This window comes from Tympanuchus pallidicinctus, unplaced genomic scaffold (genome assembly GCF_026119805.1).
Source record: "Tympanuchus pallidicinctus isolate F22 unplaced genomic scaffold, pur_lepc_1.0 scaffold40, whole genome shotgun sequence".
NCBI classification, from domain to species: Eukaryota; Metazoa; Chordata; class Aves; order Galliformes; family Phasianidae; genus Tympanuchus; species Tympanuchus pallidicinctus.
The window spans coordinates 546598-564103 of NW_026294759.1; the positions used below are offsets into that span (position 1 = coordinate 546598).

The 17506-nt window shown below is 42.6% G+C and overlaps 1 protein-coding gene across 2 annotated transcripts; it reads left to right on the top strand.

The window, feature by feature from the left end:
* The first annotated feature begins 1569 nt into the window (after positions 1-1569).
* Positions 1570-17104, top strand: ITFG2 (integrin alpha FG-GAP repeat containing 2). 2 transcript variants are annotated; one of them, XM_052701810.1, is made up of 12 exons: positions 1570-1756; positions 2762-2857; positions 3324-3365; positions 5737-5905; positions 6193-6332; positions 6701-6849; positions 7976-8070; positions 10451-10504; positions 11913-12004; positions 12863-12980; positions 13606-13779; positions 13921-17104. In XM_052701810.1, exons 1-12 carry the CDS (start codon positions 1661-1663, stop codon positions 14079-14081), a joined length of 1386 nt encoding a protein of 461 aa, XP_052557770.1. In that variant the 5' UTR covers positions 1570-1660; the 3' UTR covers positions 14082-17104. The 2 variants fall into 2 exon arrangements, with proteins under 2 accessions (XP_052557770.1, XP_052557771.1); XM_052701811.1 differs by lacking the exons at positions 1570-1756; positions 2762-2857 and having other exon boundaries at positions 3364-3467.
* Positions 17105-17506: the final 402 nt, after the last annotated feature.

A 17506-nucleotide genomic window follows, 5' to 3' on the forward strand; every position in this document is an offset into this window, starting at 1 on the left:
TATTAAAACAACACTTTTGCTGTTCTTAGCAAGGGACTGTGCTTAGCATATAAAAATGCATGAGATTATTTGCCATAATTTGAATTTGCCATAATTTGATTTCCATCACTGTCATTGTCTGAAATACAGCACGGGTATCGTGATTTTCACCTTGAAGATGCATGATTTAATGGATCAGATAGAAAATTACGTACTGTATACTTGCTTTGATTGGAAGCAGAGGTGTGCATTCCCTTTTAATTCATTTGAATATGAAATAAAGCTATCAGTTAATACACATAGACCTGATCATTTCCCAAGTGAATGGAGGGATTGAGAAATACATAAATGGTGGACTGAGAATTAAGATCGGCCTAGTGAGGGATGTGGAACACAAGTCTTAGGAGGAGCACCTGAGGGAACTGAGATTGCTTAGTCTGGAGAAGAGTTTCTGGGGAGACCTGTACAATAGCCTGAAAAAAAGGAGGTTGTGATGAGGTGGAGGTTGGCCTCTTCTCCCACATAGCTAGTGATAGGACTAAAGGGAACAGCTCGAAAATGTGCTGGGGAAGGTTCAGGTTGGATATTAGGAAAAATTTATTCTCTAGAAGATCGGTCAGGAACTAGATTGGGCTGTTTTGGGAGGTTGTGGAGTCACCACCCCTGGAGATGTTAGAGTATTTAGAGAGATGCTTCAGTGCAGTAATATTGGACGGTTGGACTAGGTGATCTTGAAGTTCTTTTCCAACCTCGGTGATTGTATGATTCGATATTTAGCTCATTTAAATGAACTGTCAAATCCACCAAAATTCTAAATATATGGAGATTGAAAATGGCTCACAATCCAGAACAAATTCTCCTTTTGATTCTAGGAAGTGTTTTTTAGTGTTTTACCTTGAATCACCTTAAATGATGACCCCATAATCAGTATCCATACTTTTGAGGAACTGCTAGAACTGGTGATGATTCAGGCTCTTAAGCTTTACGATATTCACGGCTTTGATGATTTGCATGACAACCATTTTTAAAGCTTTTACACACACATTTTCTTGATGCCTGATGCAGTGACATGTTATCAAAGGTGAGTTAGAGGTAATTGCATCATTATCTATGAATCTTGCAAGTCCCTCCTTTTTACCAACAACAGCTGGGGCACCATCAGTAGCTGTATCAGGTATGTTGATAAAGGTTAAAGAAAACTTCTTTAACTTTTTTCTACTGCTTCATAAAAGATTGTATTGACTGGTAAATTACACTTATCTGTCTCTCTGAATGTATAAGTCTTTCATCCCACGCTGTTTTCTTACAGTATCTTTAAGGTATGGTTTACTATCGTAAGTAAAAATGTAAACGAGTGATGTAATTCAGCCTACAACGTAAGGGAGCGAAAACCACTCCAGGCAGTCAATGGCATACTTTCCCACTGAGCTGGAGCAAGAATCTCACACCTGGTCTACATAACAGTAGGGCTTTTCTCACGTTTTCACGTTTTCTCACTGCGAAAGACAGCTCGGTCGCGGAGCACGGAACGCCGCCTCGCGAGGTCGCAGCGTCGAGAAGAGCGCAGCCCCGCCCCGCCCCTTCTCAATGCTGACGTCATCACCCCTCGCTCGAACCCGCGGAGCCGCCATCGCCTTCCCGTCGTCCCAGGCTGGAGGCCGGCGGCGGAGCGAGCGGCGGTATGCGGTCTGTCAGCTACGTGCAGCGCGTGGCACTCGAGTTCTGTGGCAGCCTCTTTCCGCACGCCATCTGCCTGGGGGACGCCGACAACGACACGGTGCGACCGTGACGCGGTAGCGGCGGGATCTGTTCCAGGCATTGAGCCGGCGGGTGGCGCAGGGCTGCGTGGCGGGCACACTTGGCGAGCCTAGCGTGACTACGCAGGGGGCTGCAGTGCGGGGCGGGCGGAGAAGGTCGCTCGTAAACGGGATGTTAGCGTCACTGGATTACAGCCAATCAATGTTTGCGTTACCATTGGACGTCGTAGGCACTACTTGTTGTGAAGCTCTTAGGGAAATAAACTTTTGGTCCCAGGGAGAGACGTTGCCACCGTTGCACGACTGGAAGTGCAAAGCTGTGGAGAAACAGTTTGTTGCCGTGCATTGGAGTACTAATGGAATAAAGTCGAGGATAACTGTCTCTTGATCTGTGTGTTGGATGGATGTGCATCAGCACTATTAGCGTCAGCTCCACAAATGGTTGTTCTTGGAATGTCTGATTTTGCTGTAATTAGGAAGAGATTAGCTTGAACACGTATACGAAGACTGTCTCTATAGACAAATCTTCTTAAGCTATCCTGGAAAGTGTCATAGCTAGCCATGTGAACTAATGTTACACAGGGTAATGTGCTAGGGGAGTTATGTAAAAATCTGGAGTAGAGACGTAATGCAGAGGATGGCATATGTGGGCTCATTAGCAGGAGATGGTGACTATTCAGCAGTCATCTTTCAAGAAAGCCAGTTTGTTTAGCCAGTTTGTTAGTGAGGCTGAAGATCCAGTGTAAATGTGTTGTGTTCTTGCAGATTTTTTCTAGACAATTACTTTCTCCACATCTTCCTCAGATGAATGAAGAAAGCCCAAGTCAGCTGTTTAGTCTGATTGTGTAAAATGAGGACTCTTTTTTTTTTTTTTTTTCTTAGACCTTTTCTACTGTTTCAAGCTTTTAACTCTTGATTTGCTGATTCTTACCCATTTCAGATATGAGATCTGTAATTCACACTATGCTGGGAGTACTACGTTACTGCAATTGTGAGCTTCTTGCTAACCTAATTCTCTTGTACAGCTGAACGAGCTAGTGGTAGGAGACACCAATGGGAAACTCTATGTGTACAAAAATGATGACAGCAAACCCTGGACAGTACGATCCTGCCAAGGAATGGTCAGTTCTTTACAAAGCTTTTAACTGATTGGGCCTTTTAATGTATGTACATATTATTGTCCTCGATCACTGCTTAGGAACATGAAAGCTAGAGAGGAGTGGCAGTCAGAATGGCTTCTGATCCTTTTCATCTAGTGATGTAAGACCCTCTTGCTTACAGCAAGCCCTTTGGACTAGAAATTATGAGTGAAGAACTGAACAAACACAGTAATTCTGTTGGGGCTTCTCCCACCTTGAACCTATTCCTGTGCACTTTGAATTTTGGTCCAGAGCTCTGGACAGTTGTGTTGCTTATGTGTTTCTGTCCTGGGCAGTTCTTTTTGTCGTTAAAAAGGCTGTTTGAGTTCAGGAGACTACAGTCTCTTGAGGAGGAGAGGAGAGGATATGGCAGGGGTTTATCTAAAAGTGCTTCTTTGGGTTGCCTTCTCTCATAGATGGACTCTTAAGGTCTTCTTTTCTCTTGCAGCTTACATGTGTTGGTGTGGGAGATGTATGCAATAAAGGAAAGGTGAGAGCAATCAAACTCCCCCCATCTTTGTATGTAGGACAAATGGGAAGTGCTTAGGAGATTTAGTTCATGTCTGTCAAAGAGTGTGGACGAGAGCAGATGGTAAGTGTTTTCTCTCCAGGATCTGACCTCATGCACAGAATTTTAATGCTTCTATTTTAAAATTGTTTTTGGGTTTGTATGTAACCTGAATCTCATCTGTCTGTAAACACCATACAAGTCTTAGTGAGCAAAGTGATCTTATCTTTAGGAAGCTTTACTGATAAGCACATCTTTCTGTGTGAATGCCATGAGGCTCCAGGGGTTTAAGGATTACTCCCTTTCCTTGTTGGCTGTTATCCAGCTGTCCTGAGCGCTATTGCAGGTCATGGCTCTTCTGCTGCTTGACTGTATGTGTTTCAGGTCACCTAAGCAAGACAGACATAGAATAGTTTTGACTTTCAAGCAAATTCTAGTGGGTGTAGTGTGACTTCTTCTGGGGGCTTGCTATTTTTAAGAATTAAACAAATGACTAAGAAGTCAAAAATTCCACTTTAGGCACCCTGCCTAAAATATTGTGCTCCATAGGAGAGCAGAGCTGAAGTGAGGTTAGAGTAAGCCATGTATTGGAAATTGCATGCAGACATCAGCTTGATATCCTGTTTTGAAAATGATGAGCCGTTTGGACCCTTCAGGACCTGAGTGGTTTGTGAGTTTGTGATTTTTGTTATTGGTATTCCACATCATAATGTAAAGCAGTAGCAGTTAAAGAATTACTGTCCTGGTTCTGGGGACTGCCTTTTTTGGGCATTTTGGTTCTTGGAGAGGAGCAGCATTCCCTAGAGGAGTTCAGGCCCAGAGGAAGAAAGGAGGAGCTCGTGGCTCACTTTCCTGGTCCAGGGGGCTGACAAGCATGTGGTCCCCGGCTGCTTTTGCCTGCCGTGATATCACAGAATCACAGAGTGGCCTGGGTTGGAAAGGACTTCAAGGGTCATGAATCTCCAATGGCCCCTGCCACAGGTACAGCCACCAATCTCCCCATTTAACACTAGACCAGGCTGCCCAGGGCCCCATCCAACCTGGCTTTGAACATCTCCAGGGACAGGGTATCCAGAACCTTTCTGGGCAGCCTGTTCCAGCACCTCACCACTAATAATAAAGAGCTTCCCCCTGACATCCAACCTACATTTTCCCTCTTTCAACTTAAAAGCCATTTCCCCTTGTCCTGTTATTATCTACCCTTTCAAAGAGTTGACTCCCCTCCTGTTTAGGCTCCCTTTAGGTACTGGAATTCTGCAATGAGATCACCTCCCAGCCTTCTTTTCTCCATACTGAACAAGCCCAGCTCCCTCAGCCTTTGTAGGGGAGGTGCTCCAGCCCTCTGAACATCTTTGTGGCCCTCCTCTGGACCCTCTCCAACAGTTCTGTCTTTCTTGTACTGGGAGCTCCAGACCTGGACACAGTACTCCAGATGAGGCCTCACAAGGGCAGAGTAGAGAGGGACAATCACCTCTCTATCCCTGCTGGCCACCCCTCTTCTGATGGAGCCAGGATGCCATTTGCTTTCTGAGCTGCAAGAGCACACTGCTGGATCATGTTCAGTTTTTCATCCACCAGGACCCCCCAGGTCCTTCTCTACAGGGCTGCTCTCAAGGACTGCTCCTTCTGGTCTGTATAAATGCCTGGGATTTCTCCGGCCCGAGTGCAGAACTTTGCAGTTTGTTGTGTTGAACCTCATTAGATTCACCCAGGCCCACCTTCTGAGTTTGTTGAGGTCCCTCTGAATGGCATCCCTTCCTTCCACCATGTCAACTGCACCACTCAGCTTGGTGTCATCAGAAAGCTTGCTGCACTCAATTCCACCATCTATGTCACTGATAATGATGTTAAAGAGCACTGGTCCCAAGACAGACCCCTGAGGGACACCGCTCATTACTGGCTTCTAGTTTTGGACGCTGTTTCTCTCATTTTCTCTCATTTTGTTTGATTTTGTTGGATGTAGTAAATTAATATTACTCCTCAGATTGTTGCTGTTGCTCTGTTTTGGTTTTTTTTTTTTTTAGACCCATCTACTATTTCCCTCCCCCCACTTTTCTCTCTCTCCTGAGGTGCTGGCCCGCATGTGCCATGCCTCATTAGTCACAGGGCTGGGCCAGACTAGCTGTAAACAGTTAATACTTTTTTTTCCTACCTCTCTCGTTTTGTTTTGTTTTGTTTTGTTTTTGTTTTTGGGACTGTGACCCCTGTCACAGACACAGATCTGGAGATACCTCTGTGACAACTGGCCAGAAATAGTCTCTTTTTCCCTTGTAGCAGTCATTGATCTTCCCTTGCCCTGCTACAATTTCTAAAAGAAAAAAGTAATACAAAGACTGTTCGCTTTTTCTCTTAGAATCTTGCAGTGGCAGTGAGTGCAGAAGGTTGGTTTCATCTTTTTGATCTGACTTCCCCTTCGAAGCACCCAGATGCTTCAGGCCACCATGAGCTAGCAGAAGAGCAGAAGCTAGTGTTCAAGCAGCATATTCCTGCCAACACCAAAGTCATGCTAATCAGTGACATAGGTGAGTGGGACAACAAGGATGGGAGTTCAGGGTGAGGGGATTTGGGGGCAAGAAGTGGTAATGGGGAGACAGAAAGCGTATGAGCATGTAGAAGAAAATGACTACCTAGCTGAAACAGTTGCTTTAACAAGACTGTCCAGTCCTTGAGCAAGAATTTACAAAAAAATTCCAAAGTGTGAGTTCTTGTAATAGGGTTGGGATCCTCAAGGATGGTGCTTAATGGATGTTGGGGTTTTTGCAGTTATGAAGGCCTAAGAGAGCCCTTCTGTCTCCTGGTTTCCCTGCAGATGGAGATGGGAAGTGTGAGCTGGTGGTAGGTTACACTGATAGAGTGGTGCGTGCCTTCCGCTGGGAGGACTTGTCGGAGAATTCAGACCATCTCTGTGGGCAGCTGATCCTGCTGAAGAAATGGTTGCTGGAAGGTCAGGTAAGGATATGGGAAGAGGTACGAGTTCTCAGTCCTATCAACAAAGTAATTGTCATCTTGATGGCTTGAAAGGAGATTTGCCTAGCAGTTGCCCTGTGCACGCAGGGATGCTGGTGTGATGTTCATTAGCTTCTCTCACTTGACTAGAGAATGTTTTCCACTAAGGGCGTTCCTAAGTGGCTTTTGCTAGGTGAAGATCCGTTTTACTTGGATATTTTGCCTGTAGCTGGCTTTGTTCAGTTTATGCTCAGCTTCTATGAAAAAAATCTGCTGTAGTTAGATTTAGGTACAAGTTGCACAGTGGAAACTTCTAGGTTATGTAAGGTTTTCAGTTCAACTCTATCTTTGTTTATCCTGTGTCAGTACAGGTGGATAGCCTTTCTGTGAACCCAGGCCCTGATGGCTTACCAGAGATGATGGTGTCCCAGCCAGGCTGCGGTTATGCCATTCTGCTGTGCACCTGGGACTCCGAGCAGCAACCCATGATAGAGGGAAGAGACAGCTCTTCCCCTAGCAGGTGAACAGTGATTGCGTGGAGTAGATGAGGAGATTCTACTGTAGATGCCTGTCACAAGAGGGCACCACGACCACTGCCTTTCTGAGGGATAATGCTGTCATCCTAGTGAAGCCAGTATCTGCAATGAACTACCTGCTGAGAGTTCATGACTTAAGCTTGTTGACACCCAAGTGCCCATGAATTCAGGTCTCTATGCTAGAGAAGAATATTGTTTTTGTTGTGTCCTGCTCTTCTTCTCGAGTTGGCCATGGAGTGAGTGACCTAGATCTCTATAAGGAGAAGGAGTCAGGGGAGCTGTCTGATGGTGGGACGGGTGGCATCTGTAAGGCTGAGCCAAGGCCAATTAATCTGAAGCCCAGGAAAGACACTACTGGTTTCTTCCAGATAGGGCAGGATTTCCTAATAAGAACCTGGCAGCCAGTGCTGTAAATTACAAGCAGAGAAATCAAGATGGGCAGTGAGGTTATTTTCCCTGTCCCTAGAGGCACCACTGTGAGAAAATCAAGCATTCCTATGCTGTTCTTTGGGACAGTAAGGCAGACCCAGAAAATGTGCAGGATGGAAGCTGGGCAAGTCTTGATGTCTTAGAGACCTTAATGAAATGTAAGTATCTTCCTGGCCAGAACTGAGGCCCAGACATGATCTCTGACTCACTTGGACAGACATAGACAGAAAGTTTTCCTGAATGAATAGCATTCAGACACATGTGACAGAAAATAAATTTAAAAAAAAATAAACAAACACCAATCTCCTTGTTCAGAATAGATGTTTTATTGACCTACTTGAGTTCTTTCCACTTTTCTGATGCTACAAATCACTAGGTCTTGTTTTTTAATCATTAGCAAATTTCTATCATTCCTGAGATGGTGTGCTTTCTTTTCATTGCTTTTTGTCAGCAAATAATCCTTTTACTGATGATTGAAATGTCCCCTGCTTAGAGCAATCTGTCATTTTTTGCTTTGGGAATAGCATATTGTTCTTGAGTATTTCATTAAGGGCCTGTGCACAGACTCTATCCATCTGTGGACTTGGAGAGTTCTGGAGTATTCTGCTTTTCAGATTGTCCTGACACAGGACCAGGCATGATCTCATAACCTTTCCTGATGCCTGCCTCTTTTCTCTCTAGAGAGGCCCCTGTTCGAGATGTTATTCTCCACCAAACATCTGGTCGGATTCACAATAAGAATGTTTCCACTCATCTGATTGGTAGTATTGGCCAAGGTGAGAAATTAAGAGCTTGCAGCCTCTGCCTCAACAGTTGCCTGTGATATTTTTTCAATGTCAGTCCAGTGTGAAATTAGATTTCCAGAGGCTGAAAATTAAAAACTTCAGGAGTTAGATGCTAGAACAGAAGGATTTCATCTCCTGTTGGTCTGCCTCCAAAGAACAGCTAAACGTTTGTTTTTGAACTTTTTACAGACTTTAGACCTTCCCTTGTTATTCGTCACTCAGCACAAGTTTACCTGCATCCTCTGCTTGCTTACATTTACTCATCTTGAACGTCTATGAAGCCCTTCTCCTGCAGATATACTAGATCCTTGCTTTTGCATGACTGCAGCTTCTGCCCTCTTCTTAATTACCTAGATGCATCTCTTCCTTTCCACAGCATCATTTTTAATTTCTTGCATTTGAGCACTTGATTCCTCTAACAGCTATATCCTGCCTTCTTTTGCCTGTGGATCCCAACCCCTCCAGAGCTGCTTCCACATTTCATTTTTATTGCTGTCCTTTGTCTCCTTTCAGTTTATACTGTTCAACTGTTATCTATAGCTGCTGGCTTCTCTCAGCCCTAACCTACTGCTTTTGTATCCAAGCATTTCTTACGTGCTGCCAGTGCTTCCCCCATGAAACTGGCTGAATATGCTGAATGTTGTACATACAGAGCATGCAAGTTTCACACTCCCTTGTTTATATGCTCCATAGTGCAAGGAAGAAGATTCAAAGCAACCCATGCTTTTTCCCTCCATGTCTGCAACTGGCTGGAATTGATGTGCATTTGAATTATCATCTGCATTGCTGTCTGCGGAGGAATTAGGCTGTGTAGTGTGATTAGAGTTGAGGGAGAAGGACAACTGACCAAACACTCCCCCCATCCCTTCCCTGCTCCGCAAAGTACAGCTCCTACCCAGTTGCTAAGCTTGTCATATTTTCAGCATTTCAGCTGCTGTGAGTACCATGATCACTGGAGCATGAAATCACTTATTTCACTGCATACAAAACCTGCAGAATAAGGGATGAGAAGTTTGTAAAAAGCCCCTTGGTGCTGGAACAGCAGTAGTGAGACAGCTAAAGTATGTCATGCTGACCAGTTTGTAGAGGACACAGCAGATCATTTAGAACAGAGTGCGTCTAGATGAATGTCAGCTACAGGCAGTATAGCACCCAACCAGCTAACTGTATAGAACCAGCTAACCCTATAGAAATAGGGTACTCTGTGTTCTGAAGTGTTGTAGCCTGGAGCTGTGCATGGTGGCGCAAGTAGGCTTACAGTATAGTGTCATTTTGGGAAAGCTGTATGGGAAGACCATGAAATTCCTTTCAGTTCTGCTGTCTTGCCACTGACTGCCACGTTTCCTGGGTTGCTGCAGACCTCAAGGAGACTGTGCCTCCTTCAACATTGTCAGTGCAAACATAAAATGCAGCTGTAGTTGAAAACAGCTCTAGCCTTCTGCCACCAAGTGTGATATCACTTCCAAAACTTTTATCTTGCATGTCTCTTCTGACTAGTGGACAGGTAGAGAGTTTACTGAAGTGGTGGTCAGGAAAGTCATGTCTTTGGGTTTTGCTAGTCCTGTGCACAATTGTGTGATACGCAGGCTTTGGAGAGGAACTGTTTGTTTGCAGGAAGTTCACAGCTGTGGGAACTAATAAAGCCAGGTCTGGGTGCACGAGCATTGAGACAGATGTCTAATCTACCCTCAAAGCAAGAGCTCTGTAGCATCTGAGCAGCATTTGCTGAGTGGGAACCACAGTTTCTGTTCAGTTTTCATCTAGTGGAAATAATAATATTGGTAGCATGATCTCGGCAGACTCGTTCAGGAGCTGACATGAAGGTGCTTTTGTGCCGCTTTGACTGAAATGTAGTCCTTCTAGCGGGATCTGCTTTTTCTTCTTGTTTCTTGAACAACTGAAGGCAACATTCCTATCCCTGAGGGAAGCAGTGAGGGTATAGTTGTGATATTCATTTAGCTTAGGCTATTATCCACATTGTCCCTTTGTGATTATTGTGCCTGTGTTTGTGCATTTTTGGAGCGTATAGAGGGTTTGATGATGTTAACTGCAACCAGAACTGCTGAAGGTCTGCATACATTTGGCATAAATTCCTGGAAGCAGTCAGCAGAGCCAGACATGCCCATATCAATGCAAACTAAAGATGCTGGATTCTTGAGTTTACACTGACAGTTGTGCTCTACTAATAAAAGCTGGCATGAGGTAGGATTGGTTGCAAGACTGCAGATACTTGTTACGCAAAGTTGTAAGACTGGATGAAAAAGGAGGCAATATGGGTCAGCTTGTTGTTTTGCATCTTTTTTTTTTCAGGAGAGGGAAGGAACAATGCTCATAAATAGGTTTCAACTGTAATTCTCTTCTGCATTTACAGGGTACTCCAGTGTGGGTAATGGCTCGGGTCTCTTTGCCCTTTGTACGCTTGATGGTAAGTTCTGCCACTGTCCCGGAAGAAGGGCCTGTGAGAAAGCCCAAGGCTTGTCCTTAATTAAAAGTAGGGAACAAGTGTGCAGTGCTTTTGATTTTGAAACAAGAGGGAACTGGGCTTCAGAAATGTTTCCTGATGCACACAAAAGAATTTGACTAGCTCCTTCTTCTGACATTTGTTTTCTTCTTTTTTCAGTGTCTTATTAGTATCTCCCTTTTTTGCTGTTACAATCTCTTCATCTGTGGATTTCAAAGCATTTTACAAACATTTATTAAACATATGGCACCGTGGCCTATGGGGATAGAACTGTTAAAGCTTGGCCCAAAACGGAAAGCTTGAAACTAGAATTAGCATCTGCTTACTCCTAAGCTGCATTGCATGCTTACCCAATACTTAAACTACTGTTTAAGATGCCAATTTGGCAGTGCAGTGCATGTAAACAAGAGCCTGTAAACCATAGCAGAGATATGCCTTTGTATTTGAAGGGATTTGTGTTGTTTCTAAAAGTATTAAAGGAAATGGATGCTGAAACTCAAGTATTGTTAGTGAAGAGCTTGCCTCACACTGGCCTGGAGCCATATTTTTCTGCTCCATTGCAGACTGAGAAGTGATAGGACAGACTAATTAACTGAATGGAGGGATTCTGTTCAAAAAGCAGCTGTGTGGAGACAAGGTGCTGTGTGTCCCTGTTTCCAGGTAGGCAACTTGGCTTATATGGGCTAGATGTCCATCTGCTCTATGATGTTCTGCTAGGGAGTTTCTGAATCTTGTTTGGGCCTTAACTGTGAAGCTGCCTCAATGGGCAAGGCTTCCAGTCACACAATGATTCCTTCATGAGCCGTACTGAGATTGGAGGGCATAGTGAGGTTAGATTCATGTTTATGTTATATGACCTTCTGTCTCAGGTCTGCATCTCCCACTAGCCTCCATGGTATTTTCACAGTACCTCTGGAAAATAGGAAAATGGTACGAGGTAAGTGTTTAGAATGATTTTAGCATCCAGGAGGCCACTTCTATACTACTAGCCAGTAACTTTTCAGCTGATACCAGTTCTCTTGAGATTGTATGATCCATGGGACATGATGAGAGGATTCTAGTTTACGTGGTCTCATGCGAGACCTGTTGATGTATTGTATCCAGGGATCGTGTTTGAACAGTTTCTTCTTAGGGTGCAAGCCAATTAGTAGAGCTGCTGCCATTTCTTCCTGTTTCCTTTTGCTTTGCTGAAAATGCAATCAACTACTATCCCTCCCAGAAATGAGATTCCTGTCAGCTACAGTCTGTACTATGCTCTCCCCTCCATTAGCAGACCATGAGGGCTGAAGAAGTACACAGGGCCCAATGTTAGCAGATATTTAATATTTAAGCCTTTTAATATTTTCAGGACAATCTTTTTTTTCCTCTTCAGGGACACTGAAACTCATGGAAGGGGCAGACAAGCTGCTCTGGTCTGTGCAGGTTGATCACCAGCTATTTGCGCTGGAAAAGCTGGATGTTACTGTGAGTACTATGTGAATAGGTCTGAGAGTGAAGGAGTGAAGACAAAAGTTCAACATAACTTTTCTATGTTTAAATTTTGGAAGGGCAGAGATAGTATTGCAGCAGCTGAGGCACGAACTTGGAATGATGCAAATTGTTTATTGCAGGTTCTAACATCCCTTGTATACATTCACAAGTTTTCTCTTTTAACTTTCCCACCACCTTTACATGTCAACAAAACATTCCACTAACACTCCTTAACTGCACACAGGCAGTTATCCAGTCAGAGCCATGAGTTGTCTCTGGTAACAAGTTCTTCCTCCAATCAAGGCCATCATCACGAGGCCATCACACAGCTTACTTGACTTTGCTTTTTTCTTCTTCTGGAGATGTCCTTGGTTCTCAGTGTTGCTTTCTCTTCACGTTCACAGCTGCTGCTCTGAATAGTCTTTCTTGTATTCCCACAGAGTATGACTCAGCTGAAAAAATGCTGGGATTATTGCAGGATGATACACTGAAAGCTCTGACTGTGCCAGCACATTCTACACTCGTGTCAGTCTGCCTTCCTCCAAGAGTTTGAGTTGTGTCTGCCTATTTGACCTAGTGAGCACAGTGCCTTGCTATGAATTTTTCCATCCCTGAACTGCTCTTTTATCTCATTGCAAAATCAAAAAGTTTTGCAAATTGTCAATACTCCAATTGACAGCCTATGGGCTCATAGGATACATAAGGATTGTAATAGAGAAGGAAGAGTTGATTTCCAAGTTAATGAGTGTTATCTTGTTCATTTAATAGTGCTCTACCTCTTGAATAAGCAGAAAGATTATTGACTGCCTCTGGGAGTAGCTGATGTCTGTGCTAATCCTATGGTTCCTGCAGGGCAATGGACGTGAGGAGGTAATTGCCTGTGCATGGGATGGCCAGACATATATCATCGACCACAATCGCACAGTTGCCAGATTTCAAGCAGATGAGAATGTCAGTGCATTCTGTGCAGGTGAGGATTTTGACTGCAAAGCCAGCCCTCACAACATTTCTCCATAAAAGTTACTGCTCTCCTCTGGGGAACCTGTGATCTTTTGTCTGTCTGCAGTGGGGAATAATTTTCCTGGGGTGTATATTCTGCAGGAAGAGGCACAGTTAGTCTTCCCACTGATGGAATCTGGGAAAAGCAGAATGAGTGGGGGTGATGCTGGGGTATGGCTGTGATTGGTTTAGTTTATTTTATTATTATTTTTTTTTCCTTTCTTTTCTGTCCAATCTGAGAGTGCTATCAGTGTTTTCTTCTCCATTGCTTTTTTAATTTGTAGTCTTCTAAGCTGTTCTCGCTTGAGATACAGACCCCCATGGAGCCAGCCTGAGTCTTGACTTTGCTAATTTGTTTCTCTTAGACTTGTAAAAAGCAGCTTGCAAATCCACAAGCTGCATACATTAAAGACAGTTTAGAGACAACTGAAATGTCTCAGAGGGGCTTAACACAGCCAAGTCCATCTCTGTTCTTTCCATGAATGTGCTTACTGCTCTCTGCTAACGTCTTTGTTGTCTTATCCTGAGAAGTTACCTATTTGCCTTCTCTGTATTTTGAGAAGTAGACAGATTTTCCATATTTCTGTTCTTTGTAGGCCTATATGCATGCAAACAAGGAAGCAACAGTCCCTGCCTGGTTTATGTCAGCTTCAATCAGAAGATCTACATCTACTGGGATGTGCAGCTGGAGAGAATGGAGTCCACCAACCTTTTAAAAATCCTGGAGAATGACCCAGAGTTTGACAGTCTACTGCAGGAGCTGGGTGTAGGTGAGTGCACAGAATGAGGGATGTACAAGAAAAAAGAGAGGAAGAGCTGCTGGTGCTAGAGAACAGGAGGGTACTTCTTCAGGAGAAGGGCTACTTAATCTTTTGAGAATCCCTGCCAATTGTCTTTTTCTTTTTCTATAGAAAAAAGTGATGTTTCTGCAATCCAAGATCTGATTTACAAAACACTGTATTTTCCTGAGAAACTACAGCCTAACAGCTCTTTGCAGTGTCAGAATCCTGGAACAGACTCCTCTGCCCACCACCACACTGTCATCCAGAATCCCTTACAAGATTCAAGGTGAACATCTGCCATCCCATTGGAAACTCTCTTCTGACTGGAACTGAGCATTCACCCTGCATGATAGTATTCTCAGCTTGTCTCTTCTCTCTCAGCTGAATTTGGATGGGAGTAATAGACTCACCTGCTGTATTACATCCGTATCTTCTCCCATTTGTATAATGTTTTATTGGGCATGCGTGGAGCAGTCCCTTCACCATTATGGCAGCCTGAGAGGATTGTGTATGAGATCAAATATTATTAATTTGGTGCTTTTGTGTTAGCAAATGATAACATTTAAAGATCTTGAAAGCTGCTTTTTGAAAGCTTTCTGTGCTATGCTCTGCAAAATATCCAAGAGCTGTTCCTAACAGGGAGAATGAATTTTGTGTGGAGGAAAAGGATATCTTGCCATTGGGTCAAAAAATCTGTTGCTCTTTTTTGGGAGAACAGGACTTTTTACATAATATTGCAGCTTGTTTTTTGTTTTGCAATTTCCATTTATAAATTAATGAAATATTTATAGAGGACAGCATCAGTCCTCTGTATCTTACGGCTGTGAAAATTGAAGCACAAAGCAATAAATTGATACAACCTGCTTTGTCACAGTGAGCACTCCTGTTACTTCTCAGCATTCTTGCATCTCTGACTACTGTGTAACTACACTGGAAGTTTTTCTCCATTTTAGTGACCTCTCAGAAGTATTTTTGCATGCTCCCATATAATACTAAGTGCTTGTGTATAACTGGACTAATGAGGCAGGAGCTCTGAAGTTGCAGTAGTGCTTTGGTACCAGTGTTGCTCAAACTAGTGGAAGTTTTCAGCAGCAGGGCTTGAATTTGTTATCTGTGGAGAGTTGACAGTGCAGGAACCACATATTATGTAGAGGTGGGATGAACAGGCTGGTTTCTTTGTACTCTGAGATACGTTCCTAACCCTATTGCTACTTGATTTTAATCTTCAGAATTAGTGGACCTGACACAGGGACCACAGTGGAGCAGAGTTCTGCAACGCAGGTTGCTGAAAACATGTAATAAAACAACAGGCACGTGTGTCTTAGCATGTGCTGTTCTATCCCTAAAGCAAACTGCTGCTCTTCATCTATGATGGGTTGTGTATTTCCTCCTCATACATCCTTAATTCTGTGGCCTCTGCCTCCTACACTGGGGACATAAACAGGATAATTATAAATAACACCAATGTCTGAGTTCTCACTCATGTTTTGCACAATCTGGCATGTGTACAGCTTTATAGGTAATGGACTGTTATTGTATGTGCTTGATGAAAATGGAGCACTACCACAACTTGTGCCTACCGTGGCCCCACTTGACATCTTGTTTGTCTTTAGTAAGGCGTGCTGTTTCCACAGAAGTACTCTTCTTGATCCCATGTTGGGATCTCAGATGTTCCTGCAACAATTGCTTGGAACATTTCATTTGTGACTAGTTGAGCTAATATGTTAGCTGGGTCCTACAGGCTATTGCTGCACTATTGCATTAAAACTTCCTAACCCATAACAGCAAAAGAAGATTGTCTATGCTCATTAACAGAGAACAACTCTGTACTGGCAGTTTATGCCAAATAGGTATCTTTCTTAGCAGCACAAGCACGAGGAGGGTACAAATGGTTGTATGACTGAAACTGATTTATGCAAAACAAATTTTGCTATACAGGTCAAATGAACAGATAGTTCAAATTGATCTACTGTTGAGATATTGATTTTATTTTAGTCAAAACAGGAAAGCATTAATGTAGATGAATGACATTTTTCTAGGAACCATCTTAAAAAGAAAATATGACAAAACACGTATATGTTGCAACTTGTGAAGCTTAGGGCTTTTCTCCTGTTGGATATCATTGCTTTGTGCAGTGCAAGCTCAAGAATGCTTCTTTGTGGAGAACAGAGGTCAGAAGGTATGGACGCTGTGTATCGTGGGTGTCCAACTTTTTTGCTTGCCTGGGCCATACTGCGTGAATGGGAATCATCTTTTGCCACATGTAAAATATGTAATAATGTATAAGGTTTCATAATCAGACATGATAAATTTTTTGAGCTGAATATTAGATTGCAGCTGCGTACAAAATTCACAGGTAGTGTATTTAGATTGATTGAAATGGAATCCCAAATACAAAAACAAAAAAAGTTTGTTTTTCTTTAATCTCAAAGCCTATTCTCAAATTCTTTTTTCAGAAAGGAAAGCAAGGCTGCATATTTCTCACTGCTCACAGGACTGTGTTTAAGCCAGCATATCAAAATGCATGAAATTATTTGATGTAGCTTGAGCTTGCCATAATTTAAATTTTATTTCAAACACAGTCATGTTGGAAACACAGCAGATGAGATCATTTTCATCTTGAAGCTGCATGTTTAACTCATTTAAGTGAGTGGCCAAATCTGTCAAAAATGCTAAATCTGTAAGCCATTTTTAATCTTCACATTCTGACACAAATTTTCCTTCTGACTCCACAAAGGACTTAATTTCATTTCTCAAATCATATAATATTTTTAGTGTTCTACCTTTACTTAGCCACCTAGCTTCAGAAAAGTTAATGGTGTCCCTATAATCAGCATTCTTACTTTTAAGGATTTCCTGGAATTGACGATGACTCAATCCCTTATTATGAAATACAGAGCTTTGATGATGTTTTTGAATTATATTATCAATTTTTAAAGCTTTCTCACATACATTTTCTTAATGTTTGATGCAACAGTATTTCATTGTGTGATTTTTCTTGTGGCAACTGCATTATTTTCTCTTAATTTTATAAGTCCCTTTTTTTTTTTTTTACCAGCCATTGGTAGGGTGCTGTCAGTAGCTTTAACAAATATGTTGACAAAGGTTAAAGAAAATTACTTGAATGTATTTTTTACTGTTTCATACAAATGGGGAGATGTAGTTGTGTCTTTTAAAGACACCAAATTTTCTTATATTCACTTGGCTGTAGTCTGGCAAGACAAACTAATTTTAGAAAAACCTGCTTTGGACATATTATGTGTGCCGTGCTTTCCATGCATTGCTTAATAAACTCTTCAGTAAATGGTTTTAATTTTTTTGCAGTCAGATTTGCTTTCTTAAGTTTATACCAAAATGAACTTTACAATTAGTTATATCAGAATTGTCACTAATGACACTAATAATGGATGAATTAACACTTAACAGCATTCGCCCTGAGGTCTGTTTATGGGAACTGCTGAGTCACAGCCTGAACCTCTGACTGATCACCTGAGGCGAGCAATGAGTCAGAATTTAAGTGCACAGTCCCATTTAAGTGCTGACTGCCACCAGGATGGATCTTCTTCTGGAGATAGCTCCTTGTGGTGTTTACTGCGAGCCTATGACACTGATGAGTATTTCCATTGATTTTTATTATTTTTCCACTGTGTAATCTTACTAAGCGTAACCTCGGTATACCTATTGATTGTACACCTATTGATTGGACAATTGTACA

Excerpts from the sequence above, each read along its gene's own strand:
- ITFG2 (XM_052701810.1), top strand. The coding sequence starts at position 1,661 with ATGCGGTCTGTCAGCTACGTGCAGCGCGTGGCACTCGAGTTCTGTGGC. Across the intron at positions 2,858-3,323 it reads TACGATCCTGCCAAGGAATG|CTTACATGTGTTGGTGTGGG; the intron begins GTCAGTTCTTTA and ends TTTCTCTTGCAG. Across the intron at positions 6,850-7,975 it reads GACAGCTCTTCCCCTAGCAG|AGAGGCCCCTGTTCGAGATG; the intron begins GTGAACAGTGAT and ends TTTTCTCTCTAG.